At 36.0% G+C, this 20,987-nt stretch overlaps 1 protein-coding gene across 4 annotated transcripts in view; it reads right to left on the reverse strand.

Moving 5' to 3' along the window:
* The window catches only part of WWC3 (WWC family member 3), a 212,791-nt gene that overhangs the window by 77,613 nt on the left and 114,191 nt on the right, over nt 1-20,987 (reverse strand). For all 4 annotated transcript variants that reach the window (XM_043996696.1, XM_043996697.1, XM_043996695.1 and 1 more), the window contains exons 4-6: nt 19,594-19,670; nt 18,362-18,441; nt 1,637-1,766 (exon numbers count right to left, since the gene is read on the reverse strand). In XM_043996696.1, the coding sequence (XP_043852631.1) occupies nt 1,637-1,766; nt 18,362-18,441; nt 19,594-19,670 (287 nt within the window). The remainder of the gene's footprint in view (nt 1-1,636; nt 1,767-18,361; nt 18,442-19,593; nt 19,671-20,987) is intronic.

Here is a 20,987-nt window from a genome sequence, read left to right on the forward strand (position 1 = left end):
ACTATGAATGACTTAAGAGAACTGTGAACTCTTAATGCAGATGGAAGCATACTATTTTCACTTTATTTTTTTTTTCATTGTTTTTTTCCCTTTTGGTCTGCTTCTTTTTTACAACATGCAAATATTTTACATGATTACACATATATAACCTATATCAAATTGCTTACCATCCTAGAGAGGGGGAGGAGATGAAGAACATTTGGAACTCAATATTTTATTCTAAATATTAATATTTAAATTAAATATTTAAAATATTGCTTTTAAAATAAAATGATTAAAATTAATATTAGAATAAAATATTTTGAAAAACAGTTAAAGACTTTAACTCCAGGTTTTTATGCAAAAACAAATAAAATAAAATCCCCATACCTGTTAAAAAAACATTAAGACACCAAACGTATACCTGTTATATGCTGCAATCTACTCACAGCCACATGTTCATTGCCCTCATTTTTATTTTTATTTTTGCAGGCCAATGAAGGTTAGGTAACTTGCCCAGGGTCACACAGCTAATAAGTGTTAAGTGTCTGAGGCCAGATTTGAACTCAGGTCCTCCTGAATCCAGGGCCAGTGCTTTATACACTGTGCCACCTAGTTGCCCTGTCCTCATTTTTAATTCCTCAGAGAATAGAGTATTCTAAAACTCAAGAGATATACAACTCAATTTTGAAAAAATTCATCTGAGGTGGCAAAAAAAAAAAAAATTTTCCCCTTCTACTGTCATCTCCCATTGTACTTTGTTTTTACCTCACCTGTATATCTACTGTGTCCTAATTTGTATTTTATTTATCCAGTGCCTTTGTCTTATTTCTTACTAGAGTGTAAGCTGCTCCAAGACCAGGAACGTGTCTCATTTCATCCTTGTATTACTAATATGTAGCAAAGTGCTTTGTACAAGGCAGGTGCTTAACAAATGTAATTTGAATTGAATTTTGATAGCTCAATAAACATATAGCCCAAAGAGTCATTTAAAGATTCTTCTTTAATTGGTTTAAAAAGGATAATTGCCTCCTGAAGCCAACAATGCTAAATGTCTCTGAAACATAGTTAGAAGAAAAATATATGATAATGGAGGCTAGAAATGGGAAAAGCAATGGGCTCATCCATCCATAATGGTATGGACATTTTCCCACTCCTCTAAGAAAAGCATTATGATACTTTAGCATTCAAAGCTCTCTACCATCAGGCTCTCCATACTTTCTTTCCTGGTTGTGTCTCACATCACTACTCAACATGAGTCCTCTATTCCAATCCAAATATTCTTAGTCTTCTGCAAACATGCTACAACTGCCTTTCACAGTCCAGTCTCCATGTCTTCCATCATGTCAGTTCTTCCCTCAAATTTCTCTCCATAAAAGGTTTTTTTAGTTTTTACAAAAATTTTTGTTGAATTAAGTAGCTCAATGAAAACTATAACCAAGGAAATTCCAATCCAATGTCAAGAATAAAGACCAGACTGAGTATATTATTCTTTCCTTTTAACAAAAGGCTATTTCTAAACATAGCACACACACAAAAAAGGGCAGAAACCAGAAAGTGCAGGGTATAATCTAGAAAAGAAAATTGTATGTCAAAAGAGATGAAAATGGTGTGTTTGTGTCTAAAGTTTAAAAGTTGTATGATCTGACATTCTTACTTGCATCAGGTCCCGCCTTTCTTTCTCGCCTGTACAAATAGCTTTTTTAATGGTACGGAGCTCACTCATTATAGCTTGGGCTTCATCCAGTTTGTAATTAGTATGAGCACTTGACATCTTGCGATCAATCCTGTTAAGAAAAAGTCAGAATGACAGCTTATCATTACACAAACATAGATATAAAAAGAAAAAGGAAACACAAGGTTTAAATCAGTGACATTCAACACAGAGAGGTTATAAAGTTCCTTTGACATTGAACACCTATCCAGAGTCAAAGGACAGTTAAATAACACACCGATGTATTGGCGAGGTTTCGTTGACAGAGCATCTTTGATACTTAATAGCTTCCTTCCTGAATATAAAGGAGGTAATACAACTTTGCTTGGCTGACTATACCTTTTTCTTGTTTCTAAAATGACATGCTCTATTGTTGCCTTCACCCCCTCCTTACTGGGGGAATCCTCAATAGATTTATTTTCTTTTGTTTGCTCTGGATAGAAGCAGCTCAGATGAGAACAATCTGGTTCAGTGTCTCTATTTCCTTTCAGAATCATTGGGCAAGAGGATCCACTGTTTTAGTCATTTGGGGCATGAGTACAAAGAGTACACAGGAGGGAGGGAATAAGCATTTATATAATACCTACTATGTGCCAGCCACTGTGCTAAGTCCTTCATGCTAAGCCCTATATCATTTGATTTTCACAACAGCTCTGAAAAGTAGATGCTATTACTATCCCCGTTTTCCAAATGAGGAAACAAAACTATGATGAGAATCCATTCAAATTATTTAGAATAAAAGTTCTTTAACATTATAATCATTATGTACAAAGAAAACATGAAAAGTACTAAAGGGACTAATGAGTAATGAGTAACATCTTGAGGATCACTAGAATTTGTATAGTTCTTTCTAAAGAAACAAACTTAGCAATACCTCAGGATGCTAAAAAGTTAAGATCACAATGATATGCCCTGGGGCAGCTAGGTGGTGCAGTGGATAGAGCACCAGCCCTGGAGTCAGGAGTACCTGAGTTCAAATCCGGCCTCAGACAATTAACATTTACTAGCTGTGTGACCCTGGGAAAGTCACTTAACCCCAACTGCCTTACTAAAAACAAAAACAAAAATAATGATATGCCCTATCATGGGTAAAGTTTACTTTATTATCACTTCCTGAAATTCATGTCTCTTTGCCCTACAAAATGGGAATCTATCTTTAAAGGAAGGAAATAAGCATTTATTTAACACCTACTATGTGCCAAGCACTGCACTACGTGATTTACAAATATCATCTCATTTTATCTTCATACAAACCCTATAAGCTATTGATGTTATTATCCACATTTTACACTTGAGGAAACTGAGATAGATCTCAGTTAAGTGACTTGTCCAGAGTTACACAGCTAATGAACATCCAAGGTTACACAGCTAGTAAATGTCTGACGCTGGATTTGAACTCTTGTCTTCCTGACTCTGATCCCAGTACTCTATCCATTGAACTGTCTAGGTAAAGGGAAAAGTCAAAATAAAGTACTTCTTTGTCAAAAGTTTACAAAGATACAGTAGAGCCAAGAGTGTAGGTCCTGGGTTCTTTTCCTTTCCTCCTACCTGAGGTATGAGCAGGCCATGCACTGACACAGCTTCCCACCTAAATAAAATTTTTCCTCAGTGGAAGGTTAAAAGCAAGGCTACTTTCCAACACCTTCTCACCTTACGTTTGTATAGCACTGTACATTTTTTTCAAAGCACACTCACTTACATTATCTCATCTACCCAGCCTTTCCTCAATGTGGCAAGCTGACCAACTGTTCCTACCTCCTTACATCCTGAATCCCAAATGCACTATCAACTTCCATTCTGTCTCTTTTGTTCACTCCCACTGAGCCAAGAATTGTAAAAAGCTTTATTTAATAAAATTCTGAGGTTGTGACAGATTGAAACATGCAGTGAACAAAGAGGAAGGAGACTTGTATTCCATTCCCAGCTCTGCCATTAATGAATTGCTTATGTGGCTTTGGGCAATTCAATCTCTGTGGGCTTCAATTTCTTCATCTGTAAAAGGGAGGGGATACATTTAAAGATCTTCCCTTCCATTCTTTGATTCTATATTGTTTTAACTCTAAAGGTTGAAATGAGTCGCTGATACACAGGCAAGTTTTACACATGTAACTTAACATACACTTTTAAACAGGGGAAAGTATTTTAATCCAAATTCTTTTTGGTAGCTAATTATCCAGTGTATTTCATATGCTTTCCCCTAAAAACCCCCCAAACACTAGATTACTGAATTCTCTTACCAGATATAGAGAGCTCAATATAGGAAAAGAGATTTCTTTGAGCAATAAATTATTTTGGGGGTGGGGTGGGGCAATGATGGTTAAGTGACTTGCCCAGGGTCACATAGCTAGTAAGTGTCAAGTGTCTGAGGCCGCATTTAAATTCAGGTCCTCCTGACTCCAGGGGTGGTGCTCTATCCATGGCACCACTTAGCTGCCCTGTGATAAATTCTTGTTACAAGAAAACCAGAAATGCTATGACACATGATGAGGTAAAATCATAAAACATAGGAAAACTCATGTGTTTTTCCATTTTAGATACTATTCACAGAATCTGATATCTCTAATGCAATGCAGGAATAAAAGACTGGAAGCCACAATACACTAAACCTGCCTCTTAAAAGTTGTCTGACTTTTATTCAAAATTTAAACTAATTTATGTATCCTGCATGAGGCCTAAGATTGAATCTAGCCTCTGCTGGCATACCTGCCTTATATCAATTTAATTTCTCATTAAAGTTAAGCTTTAGTTTATTTACCTGTAAAGTGAAAATAGTGATATCTGAACAAGCTACATGTTGTTCCCCTGGTAGGATGTAAGGTACATGAGGAGCAGGAAGTATTCCAGTTTTGTTTCTATATCTCCAATAGTACAGTGCCTTGCACATAGTAGTCACTTAAGAAATGCTTGTTGAAGTGAATGGAATCATCCTAGGCTTCTTTTGAGGAGCAAATGAGATCATGTATCTAAAGTGTTTTGTAACTCTAAAATGTAAATATAAGCACCTGTAAGAGTGGATCTTCAGTGATGCTGGGAACAGAGGTTATCAACATTTCAACAAAACACTCTAAAGAGTGAAAAATGACAATAACCAATGCAGAATACCAGCTGAAATGACTGCTAAATGTAAGCACCACCTGCTTCCCTTGTAATAAAAGTCTACTGTGTTGTATGAAAGGAGAAAAGTCTATCAACTGACAAATACAAAGAAACCTAGGAAACTGCATGAACTAGTGTAAAGTTAAAGAATTAAGCAGAGTCAAGAAAACATACACAATGACTACAACAATATAAACATAAAGAACCATATAAGCCAGAAAAATCAAAAGTGCTTGTTGTAAAATTATAAAGAATATGCATGGCTCAAGAGGTATGAGAACACACTTCTACATCATGCCTTTGAGAAGGTGTACAGTTCACAAATATTATACATTGAACATATTTTAAAATTTTTTCCAAGTATTGATCAATTATGCTGATATTTTTCCTCTTATTTTTATTTTTTGGTCTTAAAAATAGTATTATATAAGATAGCTCTCTGGGAGGGAAAAGAGGAAGGAGACTGAGGAAAACTTTGGTGATGTAAAAATATATATCTATAAAAATATTAAAAAGAATATTGGTGAGTAGACTAGCTTGTTAATTTCTATATAGATCTTATACAGGTTTCATGAAGATTTCATGTTTAAAAACATATTTCAAGGTGCTTTACTTTATAGAGTCTTCTGAATATTCTCATTCCCTTTTATTACTTCTTTGTCACCACCACTGACAAAAGGGAGTGCAGAGAATCAACAAGAACTAGCAAATTATAGATAGATATAGATGCACACATATGTATATATGTATGTATGCATATATTTAAAAATATTTTCTCTTGATACATGCTTAACTGCTCACAAATTTTAGAAGACATGAAGCAGAAAATAATAATACTTCTAAAAATCAGTTTTGATGGTATACATTTATACTGCCTTTATAAATGCGGAGCACCAAGGCAGCCAAGATAGAGAATGAAGAGAGTAGACTCAGAGTTCGTACCAGTAGTGTCATTTGACTCAGGAGTTAGATAATTCATCCATTCATTCTCTCACAGCTAATCATTCATTCATTCATTCATTCATTCATTCATTCATTCATTCATTCACTCATTCATTCATCCATCCATCCATCCACCCATCCATCCATTTAGCAAATTAGCATACCATATGCACAAGGGGTCAAGAGATATGTATTCTAATCCTGGCTTTAGCAGGGACAGTTGTAGTTTTGTAACTTTAAACAGATTCCACAGGATCTAGGATTGCTGATTTACGGCAGAATGGGAATTTAAGAAATCATTTACTCCAATATTATCATTTTATAGATAAGGAAGCTGAGGACAACAGTGGCACAATAACCAGCTGTTGAATGCTTAAATGTCCACATATCCAAACGATGGGGATTGTACTAAATGATAGCTAAGGTCCCTCCCACCTCTATCTAGTACGTATTGAGCAACTACTGTATGGACAACGAAGTGAACTGGTAAATTAGAAATTTAGCAGAGGGGGCGGCTAGGTAGCTCAGTAGATAAAGCACCAGCCCTGGATTCAGGAGTACCTGAGTTCAAATCCGGCCTCAGACACTTAACACTTATTAGCTGTGTGACCCTGGGCAAGTCACTTAACCCCCATTGCCCTGAGCAAAATTAAAAAAAAAAAAAAGAAATTTAGCAGAGTCTTTGACCATAAGGAGGCTACCATTTTTGTGTAAAGAAATTATATATACATATATACATATTAGTTACATTCTCTTCTTTTCCCTTTTCAAAAGCCACTTTTAATTTACAAAAATAACTAAGTTCATTCTTAAAAACTCATATTTACTGATTTTATTTATTATGGAAATTTTTTCTTTTTTTGTTTTTTTATGGCTTTAGTCATAATAAATTAATATGTTATATATAATAAGGGCTTCAATTACATCATGTCATTGGGAATTAAGAAGTATGAGTACTCATGCGTCCACTCCAAAATGCACACCATGACTTCTAATATAGAATTTAAGTTCAAACTGATACATAGCTCACACGGTGAATAGCATAGAATATCAAGAGTAGGCAAGCAGTCCCCATTCCTTCCCCCAAAAAACTTGCCCTTTAATTATTCCAGTCATTTGAGCATCCTCAGACAAATACTTTATTTCTTACCACCATTCCTCTCAGCTTTCTGCTGACACCCATATAGTGCATCACAATCAGGATGTGTGTTTGTGGTCAAGGTTCAGTACCAAGAAATATTTGTTGTCTAAAATCAGGGACCAATGATAGGTTCAAATAAAATTAAACTTCAGGAAAAACCTTTGTAGTTGTTGGGTGCTTCTTTATGGTGAGAGTTTAAAAATAGTTCTATGCTTCCATATTTTTGTGAAATATATTAGAGAGAAAGGCAGCATATCATTCAAATAATTGAAAAAAAATAAAACTGAAAATGTTTTTTTAGAAATCTCATGTCACCAATTTCCTCTCTCTCCCTAAAGTGTTTTATGTTAGTACGATTTAAGATGTCAAGAGAATTCCATCAGCAGGAATATTACTAATAACTACAGTCTTCTAAACTCCCACGTCTTGAAGAAAAATGCTGCCAGGCCTATAAACTCATTCCCATTTAATGCTACAGATTATATCCGAAAAGAATGGAAAGTTTTGTTAAAACTTCTGCCTTTTACATCACCAGCCCTGGCAGGGGGCCTTGAGTTAACCACAGAAAGCTTCCTGCAAGCCTTCTATCAACAGCAGGTACTGTTTGGAAAGCCAGTTTTGCAGCAAGACCTGTCCCACAACCAGCAACAATGCCCTTTTTGTCTCGGCACCACTTTTGTATGTTTTCCTGTTATCAGAATATTGGTTCTGCCTGGCATTTTCTCATGAGTCTGTGCCGAATGTGATATATTTTAATCTATTCCTGTTCTAAGAGCTAACAATCCCATTCTGTTCTGAAACTTTGATGGATTTTTTTTTTCTCCATCTCAGCAATGCCATAGTACCAAAACCTAATGCTCATTCAAAGAAGACCCTAAATGTGAGTAAACATCCCGTCACTACACACAGATTTGAATTTATTGATGTTATTGAGGAAGAATAAGGAGCACAATGGATAGAGAACTGACCTCAGAATCAGGAATCAATCATTCAACAAGCATTAATTAAGCACCTACTTAATTATGTTGCTGTTCACCTCAATTTCCTCATTTATAAAGTGAGGGTATTGGAGTAAATTACCATGTACCAGGAAGACCTGAATTCACTTCCCCCCAAAACTCTAAAAGACAATATAAGTTATAGGAAAAATGCTGATTTGCACTGGCAGAGGGAATTCCTCTTGGTGAAATCCTGAAACCAATGAAATCACAAGTTTGAGGACTAAAATAATAATAATGATGAGAAGAAGGAGGAGGAGGAGGAGGAGGAGGAGGAGAAGAGGAAAAGGAAGAAGTATGGTAGTTAACATAAAAATGACAATGATGCTTTTTTTTTTCTTTTTTTGAGGTGAGCCCATAGTGGGGCTTAAGTAACAGTTAAGAATTTACCTCATAAAAACAAATAAGATGCCCATTATTGGGGAGTGATGAAATGAACTGAGGAGCATGAATGTGATGTCATATTACTATGCTCTAGGAAATCATGACTATGGAAAATACAGAGGCAGGGGAAAAAGAGGAATGAAATAAACAGAACCAGGAAAACAATACATACAATGAGTACAACAACAGAAATAGATAGTACAGTGGTTAAAAAAAAATCAAACCTGATGCTTTTTGATTATAACCCAGCTGAGCCTCAAAGAAGAGTGAGAGTATAACAATGCCCCTTCCTCCCTTCAACTGTCTAGAGAATACTATATAAATAGATTACATACATACATATAAATTTATACACACATATACATATATGTGAGTATTTGTGTATGTACACACACACACAGTTGGAACTGACTGATGTGTTCAGTAGTTAGGCTGAATTTTTTTTACTGCCTTTTTTCCTTCTCTTTCTTTTCAAATTCTTTGATATAAGGGTACTTCATAGCTTGTACTTCATATGGGCTAGTTATGGGACTGGTGCACATAGGTTCTAAGTTTAACTGAGCCATTTCTTTTTTTTCTTTTTTTTTTTAGTGAGGCAATTGGGGTTAAGTGACTTGCCTAGGGTCACACAGCTAGTAAGTGTTAAGTGTCTGAGGCTGGATTTGAACTCAGGTACTCCTGACTCCAGGGCCGGTGCTCTATCTACTGCGCCACCTAGCTGCCCTTGAGCCATTTCTTTTAAAGAGGAAATCATGGGGCAGTGGATTAAGCACTGGCCCTGGATTCAGGAGGACCTGAGTTCAAATCCAGTCTCAGACGCTTGACATTTACTAGCTGTGTGACCCCGGGCAAGTCACTTAATCCCCATAGCCCCACCAAAAAAAAAAAAAAAAGAGGAAATTACACACTTTTTATCCAACCATTATGGAATATTCACTGGCTCTCAATCTGACCACTGTCCCCTGACCCTTATCAAATCAACATTTTCTGGTAGTCAAGGAAAAACAAAACTTCTCCAAAACATCCCCATCCTAGCCACCCCCCCCCCCCCAAAAAAAAAGGCAGGAAAAGTAAGCAAGAATTTAGACAGGCAGAGGCTTGCCTGCCCATTTAAAACAGATTTCGCTGATATGTTCCAGTCTAGGTACAACTTCTGTTTGCTGGAAGGCACACACCCAAGCCAGACACAGTGACAATTGAAAAAGCTCTAGTGTTCAGCTATCTTCAAAGGCAGGAATGTCAAGCACTGTGTACAATGACACTTTGGGCATTGGCCCTTGGATCAAAGGAGTGTGCTGAAGAAGTAAATGGGCTCACACCATAGCTCTCATTTCCAGTCTCTGCCAATGACTAATGTGTTAAACTAAAGCAGTTCCTTTTCCCCTGGACTTAGAACTTTGGGGCTGGCATGGTCCCCTGAGATCATTTGCTGCTAACTATTTCTCTCGCTTCTCTAAATTTCTGAACTTATTGTCCTTAAATGTTGCTTCTAATTTTTGTTGTTGTTTTTAAATAATTTAATCAAACACTTCCTTGGTTTTCTGCATCTAAAACATTTTTTGAAATTTCTTTTAGGAATTGTGCTATTTTAAGAACCTTTAAAACATAGATGATCTGCCACTCACTGGAAAGTTTCTATAGCATGGAGGTTTAGAGAACAGTATTCCTAGAGATCCTACATTCCATCTCCCATCTCCATTTCCACAAATTAGCCTAAATGCCATGGTTGTCTGCGACTGGCGGAAGCCTACTACTACTAGCCTAAATGCCTAGAGTATACTCCCTCTAAACTTCCACCTCCAAAATTTCCTTGTTTCCCTATTTGATAATGTTAGCTCTTTTTTCTCAAATTATCTCATATCCAAATTGGTATCCAAGTTGCAAGTCAAAGAATAACCTATGTTTCTTGAGGAAAAAATATTCTTTTTTTGGTTTTTGGTTTTTTCCCCTCTGTATCCCCACCACCTAGGACAGAAACTTGTATATAACAGATGTTTATGAGGTGTAGGTGCTGCAGTGGCAAATTATTTAACCTCTCTCAAGCCTCAGTTTCTTCATCTGTAATATGGGGAAAATAATACCTATCATACCAAGTGTGAGAAAATAATTATTAATAATGGATTTCTTGGGGGAACCCAGAGATCAGTTTCTCAGGCTTCCCCCACCCCCCACCCCATCCAGAAAGTCCAGTTCTCCTAGATCTGGGACAAACCCAAGGGAACAAAAGTAAGGGAGATAGAGTCTTTTATCTAGCTCAGTGAAGGACTGATTAAACCACACCTAGATAATGGAATTTGCCTTGAGTGAGCAACTTCAATGAGGGTCTTTTGCTTTCTTTTCCCTGATGTCATCTCTAGAGTTCATTTTAATGTAAACCACCATTAAATTATGTCAACCAGTGGAATTCAATGATGCTAACCAGTGAGCTTTGACCAATGTATAATCACCATCCTCTATCAAAAGAGGATAACAGGGCAGCTAGGTGGTGCAGTGGATAGAGCATCAGCCCTGGATTCAGGAGGACCTGAGTTCAAATCTGGCCTCAGACATTTAACACTTACTGGTTGTGTGACACTGGGCAAGTCACTTAACCCTCATTGCCCTGCCCCCCCCCAAAAAAAAATCACATTTGGAAAAGAGGATAACAACCCTTGGAAGACACTATTAGAGTTCTTTGGGGTTTTAGAGGTCTTCTGGGTTTTGTAGGTAGGTCTTCTGAGTTCTCTTGTGTCTCCCTGAGACCACATGCTGCCTCTCTCTGGGAGACAGCATGGGTATTTGGGGATTTTGCTCTTGCTTGAGCTAACTGGCATGCTGAAGCTCTCTCCCTGTTTTCTCTACTACATGGCCTGAGACCATGAGAAGTTAGGGAGACATGGTCAATCCTTTACTGGCATAATATTAATAAATTAATATATGCTTATCCAAGAATGACATCTATAGCAATAGCTATCAATTTAAAAAAACATAAAGGGTTACTGTGAGGATAAAATATATAAAGTATTTATAAGCCTTAAAGTGTTTATAAATGCTAGCTGTAAATGATTAATGAATGTCTATTGAACTGAAATTAATATAATTTTTCCCCACTATCATTGGCACCAATATGTAGCACTTTGCCTGGCATACAATAAGCACTTAATAAGTGCTTGTTGATTTATCCTTATGTGATATTAAATGACATTATAGGGGAAAAGAACCTAGAAGGTTCTAAAGGAATTTTTCATTTTTCTTTAGATGCTTTGAAGTTCTGTGATCATAACCACTAGTTCTCCAAATTTATGCCCAGACACCTACCCATACACATAGAATACTCAATTATCATGTTTAAGCTTCCCCAAAATACCCTAAATTCATATGCAAAAGAATCATAAAGTACAACATCACCCAGTAGGATTACTATAACAAATATCAAAAGGGGTGCATTTTAATATTGCTTTTATGAAACACAAGAGTGTTTCAAAGGTCTAACAAAATAATTAGCAAATTAGAAACAATGAAAAAAATGTCAAAAATTAAGACTTGATTTGAAGTTCCCCACTACATAAAAAGGGGGGGCAGAAAACCAGGGCTATTAGAGTGTACACTCCTTGAGGGCAGATACTTGGCTTTTTTGGTATCCCCAACACTTAGTGTGCTGTCAGTCCCGTACTAAGTACTTAGTAAATTCTGTTGACTGACTCACCTACTAATAGAGCTACCAAGAGAAACAAACCTTCCCTACCATATAATTAGGCTCAATAACAGTGGACTCTATTTTCTCTCGGGTAATAATAGAATAATTTTTTAAGTCTCTTTCAGCTTTTTCTTTTGATATGAATATAATTTTTCATAAATTTACCCTCACCAACAAATATATAATAAACGAATAAGCAGCATTAATTTGACTTGAATACCAAATGCCCGATATCCCCAAGTGAAAAAAAGTTACTTGTCTACTCTTCTTGGGCTAGTAACAATTCATTAAAGGGAAATTAATTCTGACTTCATTCATTTCCCCAGTGCACGTGTGGGAAGAGTTCATGAAAAATTGCATTCTTATCAAAAGAGCAAACTTTAAGCTACTTTTTAAAAAATTATCCTATCATTAACTGAAAGTAAAATTCACTAAGCCACCTAGCTAAAAAAAGATCTTCTCTTTAAAAAAAATTACAAAATATTCTTTTTCCCCCTCACTTATGCCCAAGAGGAATGAAGGATCCTATGCCAGTAAGGAAATCTGACCAAGATAAACAAGTTGAGGTTAAAATACTAGACCCAGCCAAACTCCTAGTGAGGCACTCTGGAAAAGAATACACTGGATATTCTGGGAAGCCAGGGCAGCAGAAAAATTTCTGGAGGGAAATTGAAAGTCCTTTCTTTAAATTACTGTTGGATATGGACTCAGAGCTGTCAGGTAGGAATATGGGGGAAAGTAAAAGAAGATTCAACAACAAAGTACATCAGCTTGTTCATTCTTTGGTCCTGTAGTCAATTCTCTAAAAACTTTGTTGTTATGCAGTTGTGTACGAGCCTTTGTGATCCCTTTTTGGGGCCTTCCTGGCAAAAATACTGAAGTGGCTTGCTGTTTCCTTCTCCAACTTGTTTTATAGATGAGGAACTGAGGCAAATAGGGTTAAGTGACTTTCCCAGGGTCATACAGCTAGTAAGTGTCTGAGGCCAGATTTCAACTCAGGAAAATGAGTCTTAACTTCAGGTCCTGCATTCTATCCACTGGGCCACCTAGCTGCCCATCTCTAAAAAATACAATTTCCCTTCTCAAAGTTTTGGATACAAAACCATTCTGGAGAGCAATTTGGAATTATGCCCAAAGGGCGATAAAGCTGTGCATACCCCTTGACCCAGCAATACCACTTTTAGGTCTTTTTCCCAAAGAAATCATGGAAAGGGGAAAGGGACCCACATGTACAAAAATATTTATAGCTGCTCTTTATGTGGTAGCAAGGAATTGGAAGTTGAGGGGGTGCCCATCAATTGGGGAATGGCTGGACAAGTTGTGGTGTATGAATACAATGGAATACTATTGTGCTGTAAGAAATGATGAGCAGGAGGAGTTCAGAGAAACCTGGAGGGTCTTGCGTGAGCTGATGATAAGTGAGATGAGCAGAACCAGAAGAACATTGTACACAGTATCATCAACATTGAGTGTTGACCTACTGTGATGGACTATATTCTTCTCACCAATGCAATGTTACAGAAGAGTTCCCGGGAACTCATGATAGAAGAGGATCTCCAAATCCAAGAAAAAAAAAAAGAGAACTGTGGAGTATAGATGCTGAATGAACCATACTATTTCTTTTGTTTTTGGTGCTGTTGTTTTTTTTTCTATTTTGAGGTTTTTTATCATTGCTCTGATTTTTTTCTCTTATAACAGGACTAATGCAGAAATAGGATTAATGTTATTATGTGTATACATATATGCGCGTATAGATATATATATATCTAGTGTAACGATTGGAATGACGCCACCTGCTGGAGACCTACTGTAGAAGAGTTCCACCCATGAAGCGAAGGTCTTTGAGGGCAAGACCAGGAGTCTTTTCTTTGGCGTCAGGAAGTGACACGGGCTAGTGGGAGGAGGAAGGAAGAGACTGGCGCTCGGTCTGGCCTTTTTCCTCTGGACTCTGGTGGAGAGTGGAGCTAGAAATGTGCTCTCCCTTTAATAGATAGGCCTTTCTCTCTCTCTTTACCAAATTCTTGTTCTCCTTAATAAATGCTTAAAAGTCTAACTCTTGCTAAAGCTTATAATTTATTGGCGACCACTCATTGGATATTTTAGACAGTTTAGCTAGAATTTTAGCCCTTAACACTAGATATATGTATATGTATAAAGATATATAGATATAACCTATATCGGATTACCTGCTGTCTAGGGGAGGGGGGAGGGAGGGAGAAGAATCTGCAGTTTTAAAGCTTGTATAAACAAAAGTTGAGAACTATCTTTACATGTAATGGAAAAAATAAAATACCTTATATGTAAAAAAAATAAAAAGAATCACACTTGAAGCAGACAGTCACACATAGAGTAAAGGAGCAGGAGCAGAATCTATTATGCTTCAGCTAAAGTTAAAAAGAGAAGCAGGGATAGCAATCCTGATATCATACAAAGCAAAAGTAAAAATAAGACCAAATTAAAAGAGATAAAGAAGGAAATTACATCTTGCTAAAAGTCAACAACAACAACAAAAAGAAAATGATAAATGTTGGAGAGGATGTGGGAAAATTGGTACATTAATGCATTGTTGGTGGAGTTGTGAACTGATCCAACCATTCTGGAGAGCAATTTGGAACTATGCCCAAAGGGCTATGGGACTGTTCATACCCTTTGATATAATAATACCATACTAAGTCTGTAACCCAAAGAGATCATGAAAAGGGGAAAAGGACCAACATATGCAAAAATATTTGTAGTAGCCCTTTTCATGGTATCAAAATATTGGAAAATGAGGGGATGCCCATCAATTGGGAATGACTAAACAAGTTATAGTTTATGAATGTAATGAAGTACTATAAGAAAAGACAAACAGGCAGATTTCAGAAAAATCTGGAAAGACTTGTACAAACTAATGCAAAGTGAAATGAGCAGAACTAGGAAATGTTGTACACAGGTTATCAGCAACACTGTGTGATGATCAACTCAGCTCTTTTTAGCAACACATCGATCCAAAACAAGTACAAAAGTCACAGGAAAGAAAATGCTATCTCCATACAGATAAAGAACTGATGGTATCTGAATGCAGATCAAAGCCCATTCTTTTTTCACTTTATTCTTTTTCATGTTTTTTTCCCCCTTTCGGTCTGTTTCTTCTTTTACAAGTATGAGTAATGTGGAAATATGTTTTATATGATAGCACATGTATAATCTATCTCAAATTGCCTATTATTTTAGGAAGAAGGGAGGGGAGCAAGGGGGAAGAAAAATTCAGAATTCAAAATCTTGTAAAATGAATGCTAGCAATTGTCTTGACATGTAATTGGGAAGAAAAATAAAATGCTTTTACAAATAAAAATATGATAGAATAAAAAAAAAGTTTTGGATACAAACTTCATTACTGTTGCTTTTTAATTTTCAACTGAGAAACATGAGAGCCAAACCTTAACAGCAACTCTTCTTAGCAAGTTAGCTCATACCCAAAAGTGGTACCAGAAACCTGGATATCAGAACAGAAAATCATTTAACTACATTAATTTTCTCAGGCTGAGTAACTCAGGAGATGAAAAGATTATTTGCCATGTGCAAAGGACTGAAAGGGTGGAATCACAACCAATATTTCCTCTTCCTCCTTTGTGGTTATGCAACATAGAACATGTGTGACAAAAATTTAATGTTAATGGAGCGTGGGTGAGAAGCCAAGTCCAAATTAAACACTGGTTCTCAAGGCATCTTGGCCTCCAAATCAGTTAACAAACGAAACAGTTTTGAATGCACTTGACTATGATGTCCAGTTTTTGAGCTCTTTACACATGCCATATATCAGCCAATGGAGTGATGAGAGAGCTGTGTACATAGCATCAGAAGCATGTTCAAATAAACTCCTCATTACCAGCAAGATGGTGGGAAGGGGAGAGAAAAAGGGACAGTTACTGACAAATGATCAAAGAAAAGTTTTAGTCCCACTCATAAGTGAAGAGGTAAGTTTTTGTTCATTTATGGCATCCCTAGAGGTTTTTGTATTTTATTTTTGCTATACTTTCCAGCTTCAATTTCCCGAGTTCTATCTGTATTCTCCTTCCTTATTTGAGTAAGCATAGTTGCAGTCACTACCTTTCCCTTTCCTTAAAGATTTATTTCTACATATCAGTGATAGTTAATTTACCTAGTTAGTCAAAGAGCAAGTTGCTTTTTTATTTGAAGGGCATAAAGAACATTGAAGATTATTTCACTTTTTAGTCTAGATTAAATGATTAGATTAGGATCAGTCAAAGACATTGGCATCATAAAATAATTAACTGTTTTTCTTACATTAAAGCAGAATTGATATGACTGAAATGATTTTTTAAAAAGACACTGGTTTATTCAGGAAAGTTATACTACTGTATCCAGCTACAGTGAAATTTGAGCTACAAACCTTATTTAAAGATGATAAAAGATGGCCTAGTGATCTCCCTACACACATTTTGTTTTTTGTTTTTTTGCTGTTTGTCCTTCATTCTCAAAGAGGACCATGACAGTAGCAGGTGATGCCATGACTTGCAGTGAACTGGGTTTAAATGAGGGGGCACTGTGCAAAGTCACCAGCCTCACTCACTCCTCCAGAGCCATCTGGGTCCAGTGGCAAGATACACATCAGAACAACTGGAGATGGGCCCAGATGTTTGAAGCAATCAGGGTTGTGACTTGCCCAGGATCACACAACTAGTAAGTGTCAAGTGTCTGAGACCAAATTTGAACTCATGTCTTCCTGACTCCAGGGCTATTCACTGTGCCACCTAGCTGCCCAACACATGTTGTATCAACTATTTTTTAAAATAATTTTTTAATCCTAAAAGTATTTTATTATTTTCTGGTTACATGTAGAGATAGTTTTCTACATTTGTATTTATAAGATTTCTAGTTTCAAATTTTTCTCCTCCCTCCCCATATCAACTATTTCTACAGTTTAAAAAGGGGCAGTATGGTAGAATGGGAAAAAATACTGGCTCTGGAGCCAAAGGACTTGGATTGAAAATTTCACCTCTGTTTAATACAAGTAATTTATCTTCCATGGGTTATACTCATCTCTAAAATGATGGTTGGACTAAATGGTTTCTATGGTACCAATCAGCTCTAGAATTCTATTTCTATAATGGTATAAAGTAGAAAAAGATTAGGCTAGAAGTCACAACATGGGGTTCTGGTTGTAGCTTCTACTGCTCATTTCTTGACCTTTCTGGGCCTCCCTTATTTGTAAAGTAAAGCTAATAAGCAGTTGGCAAAAGATGACTGGATTAAAGGAAATAAGCAAGAGACTTCTTTATTCAGAATTTGAGACTAGACTACTCTCAAGTCAGATAAAATGGTATGTATTTAAGAAAAGTACTTTTTTTAGTAATTTGCTCATTATTACGAAAAAGACCTGCCATTTCGTCCACTATAAAACTTATATTTGCTAAATATTTTCTTGCTTTCCTATAAGATTATAACAAAAGAATTATTGCATTAGTAGACCCACTTTGCAAAGGGGAATTTTGTCAAGTGTTCAGGTGAAGACAGAGAGTTGACAAAGATTGATGCTTATGGTTTGTTTTTGTTTTTAAACATGGTCAACATTGGAATTTTTTTCTCAATTATATATGTTTGCAAAAGATTTTGTTTTTCTTGCTTTCCCAATGGGGCAAGGGCAGAATGCAAGAATTTGGACCTGAAAATAAAATAAAATTGCATCTTTTAAAAAAGGTCAGGTGAGAAGTAGTGGTTACACTGGGTGAAAAAGGAGAACTGAACTCATTCTTTAAAAGTCAACATTGGGGCAGCTAGGTGGTGCAGCAGATAGAACACCGGCCCTGGAGTCAGGAGTACCTGAGTTCAAATCTGGCCTCAGATGCTTGACGCTTACTAGTGTGTGACCCTGGGCAAGTCACTTAACCCCAATTACCTAAAAAAAAAATTAACATTAATGACTTCAGGTCAGCATAGGTTTTACTTGGTCAACCACTGGAACTGTTCACTAAGTTAATGAATTAATGCTTCTCTAAATAGTGAGAATTTACTCTTGGCTTCTGAGCGGGAGAAGTTTCAAAGATTTCTTGTTTTAAATAAAGGGAGAAAATGAGATAGTTTTCAAACACAGAAAAATAAGGGTGCCTGGTTCCTACATGTTTGTTTTTCCCATTTCAAGGAGCAAAGCAGAAATCAAAAGTTTGTGGTCCAGGTAGGACTGGAAAACAAATAACTTTTTCTTTTTAAACTAAGTCCTATGCTGTCTTCCAAACACCATCTGAAGGTATCTAATAAAGATCCACAGAATTAAAGGAATATCTATATTTATCTATGGATACTAGATTTATATATACACATACATACACACCTTCAATACACACATACATACATACACACATGCATATATATGTATATATACACATATATGTATATATAAACACATATATATTAAAAACTCTTCCACTTACTCTTGTAGTGTCTCCACTCCTTTTTCTTTATGCTGCAATTCTTGTTTCATCTGTGTCAGTTCTCGTTTTAGTCTGGAAAGCTAAAAGCAAAATACATTTTTGGGGGGTTCACACAAGCAAGCTAAAGATGAATATTTCTGCTGTCTGAATTCATTTCTTTCAAAAGACTATCAGTCACATGCTGGCTAACAAGGTAAATGGCATATGAAAAGTGAAAACTGAAATGTTCCAAGTCATTAATGAAATGACTTCACTGATTAAATGACAACAGGTACCACTGGAGTAATGATGCTTTTTAATCTCTCAAACTTCAATTGCAAAGGGATATTAATCCACCACAGAAATTGAATGGCTAATTCTGAAAAGATGAACAAGGTTTTAAAAATGGAACAACTCCTTCCATTACCTAATAAAGAAGATGAATAAAAGCTGTTTTCTAGGAGAATTTAACACCTCAGGTTTTGGTTTTTTTAAAAAAATTAGGCAATCGTGTCCTATTTAAGGAAACAGAAGACAAAACTTTACACTTCATTAACTGTCTAAAGTTAAAAGGATGAAAGGTGAACTATTTCCCTGTTCATTATCTCCCATGGCTATAACGTTGTCATATCCACATGATTTGACTTTTTAAAATAACACTCAAAAGTTAGCCAAAATGAAAATGTTATGCAAATTGATTGAAACAAAAGTTTATAAGCATATAAACCATCATTCTGTTCCATCAAGGAAACATTTTGTTTCTTGAGGAACAACAGGGGGGACTGTAACGATTGGAATGACGCCACCTGCTGGATACTTACTGTAGAAGAGTTCTGCCCATGAAGGGAAGGTCTTTGAGGGCAAGACCAGGAGTCAGGAAGTGACGCGGGCTAGTGGGAGGAGGAAGGAAGAGACTGGCGCTCAGTCTCGCTCTCTTTCCTGAGGACGCTGGCGGAGAAGGGAGCTAGAAATGTGCTCTCCCTTTAATAGATAGGAATCTAGGCCTTTCTCTCTCTCTTTACCAAATTCTTATTCTCCTTAATAAATACTTAAAAACCTAACTCTTGCTAAAGCTTATAATTTATTGGCGACCACTCATTAGATATTTTAGACAGACTAGCTAGAATTTTAGCCCTTAACAATTCACTGGAAAAAATCTTGTAATGTCAATGAATAGTTGAATGGAATAATTGTATTGAAGTGAAACACATAGATAACAGTTTTATATATGAAAAAATAAATCTTTTACTTACTCTATCACGGCGACTTGCAATCTCTGCTTTAATTTGATATGGGTCATATTTTGTGTTTGTTGAATATCCAGAGAATACTAAACAGAAGGAAAACATTTTTGCTTTACAACAAATAGACTTATGCTCCATATCAACTCAACTCCCAAATCAGTCACTATATACAAAAGCAAGAAGTTTTATATTCTAACACTAATGGAAAGTACACTTGTAAAGTTAAAGTTAAAAGCCAAACTTGGCTATTTATATCCATTAACGTTACGGATATTTAAAAAAATTTTCAGTAAAAGTGTGATTTTACTATTTCTTCTTACCATGAAACAATATCCCATTAGTTCTTTCATATTAAAAATATTTTAGTTGCAAAACTGTTAGAAAAGCAGCTAACATAGCTGAAACTTTTCCATTTTGAGGAGGGGTATTTGTTTCTCTGCTTGAGAACTTTCTAATCTATGTCAATAAAATCTATGACTACGGGTAACTAAATATTTAGTTTACAGCCTCAGCAAAGCCATTTCAGTGAGTGAAGACTTGGTGATCTGATATATTCCAGAATCAGCAGCACCATGTAATGAATTTTAAATTTAATTAATTTTAAGCTTTTAAATTTAACTTTTATATGCAGATTCTCAACCCTACATTCTCTATGAAAACTGTAATATACTTATACATGGAAACATTGACAACTTAAAACATTCAACTTTTTTGGCAGAAATTTTCAAGCATCTCAGTTGTTTGTTTCCCTCTCTCCTTAAACAGAAAATGTTGAACATGTTTAAACTTTTCTTGATGACCAATTATCATTGAAATATTCCTCCTTCCCTATGTTTTCCTAAAGCACTCTGTTCAGATCTCCATGTAGCTCCATCACATTACCTTTTATTACCTTTTATCAGGAATAGTTGGGCCCATTCATATTCCCTAATTCAGATCATTAAGTAATAAAGGACAGAGACTGTAAAGTTTTATTCTTGTAAATCTTCACTGCCTAGCACAAAGACTTCCTTGCACATAGTAGGTACTTAGTAAATGTCCAGTGAGTAGTGAATGTACTACAGAAAGGTTTATGTGAAGTGATACAAAACGGAAAAAAAGAACCAAGAGGTAGATGGGGGAAAAAATGGAAATGACCATCACTGAAACATTTAAAAATAAAAAAGGGCAGAAAGAAATTTAGAAGGGATCACAGTAAATCAAGGAACTTTCAGTATCACCATATTAAATTTAATATACTTTTAAACTGTACATAATAAAAATTCTATTTCATCTATTATTCTTTTGGGGGTTTTGTGTACTGAAATATTCTTGTTTACTAATATTTCAGTGCATAATAAAAATTATACATACAATAACTACAACAATGTAACTGAAAACAATGCCAGAGGGCATCAAAACTC

This window comes from Dromiciops gliroides, chromosome 3, assembly GCF_019393635.1.
Source record: "Dromiciops gliroides isolate mDroGli1 chromosome 3, mDroGli1.pri, whole genome shotgun sequence".
Lineage (NCBI taxonomy): Eukaryota > Metazoa > Chordata > Mammalia > Microbiotheria > Microbiotheriidae > Dromiciops > Dromiciops gliroides.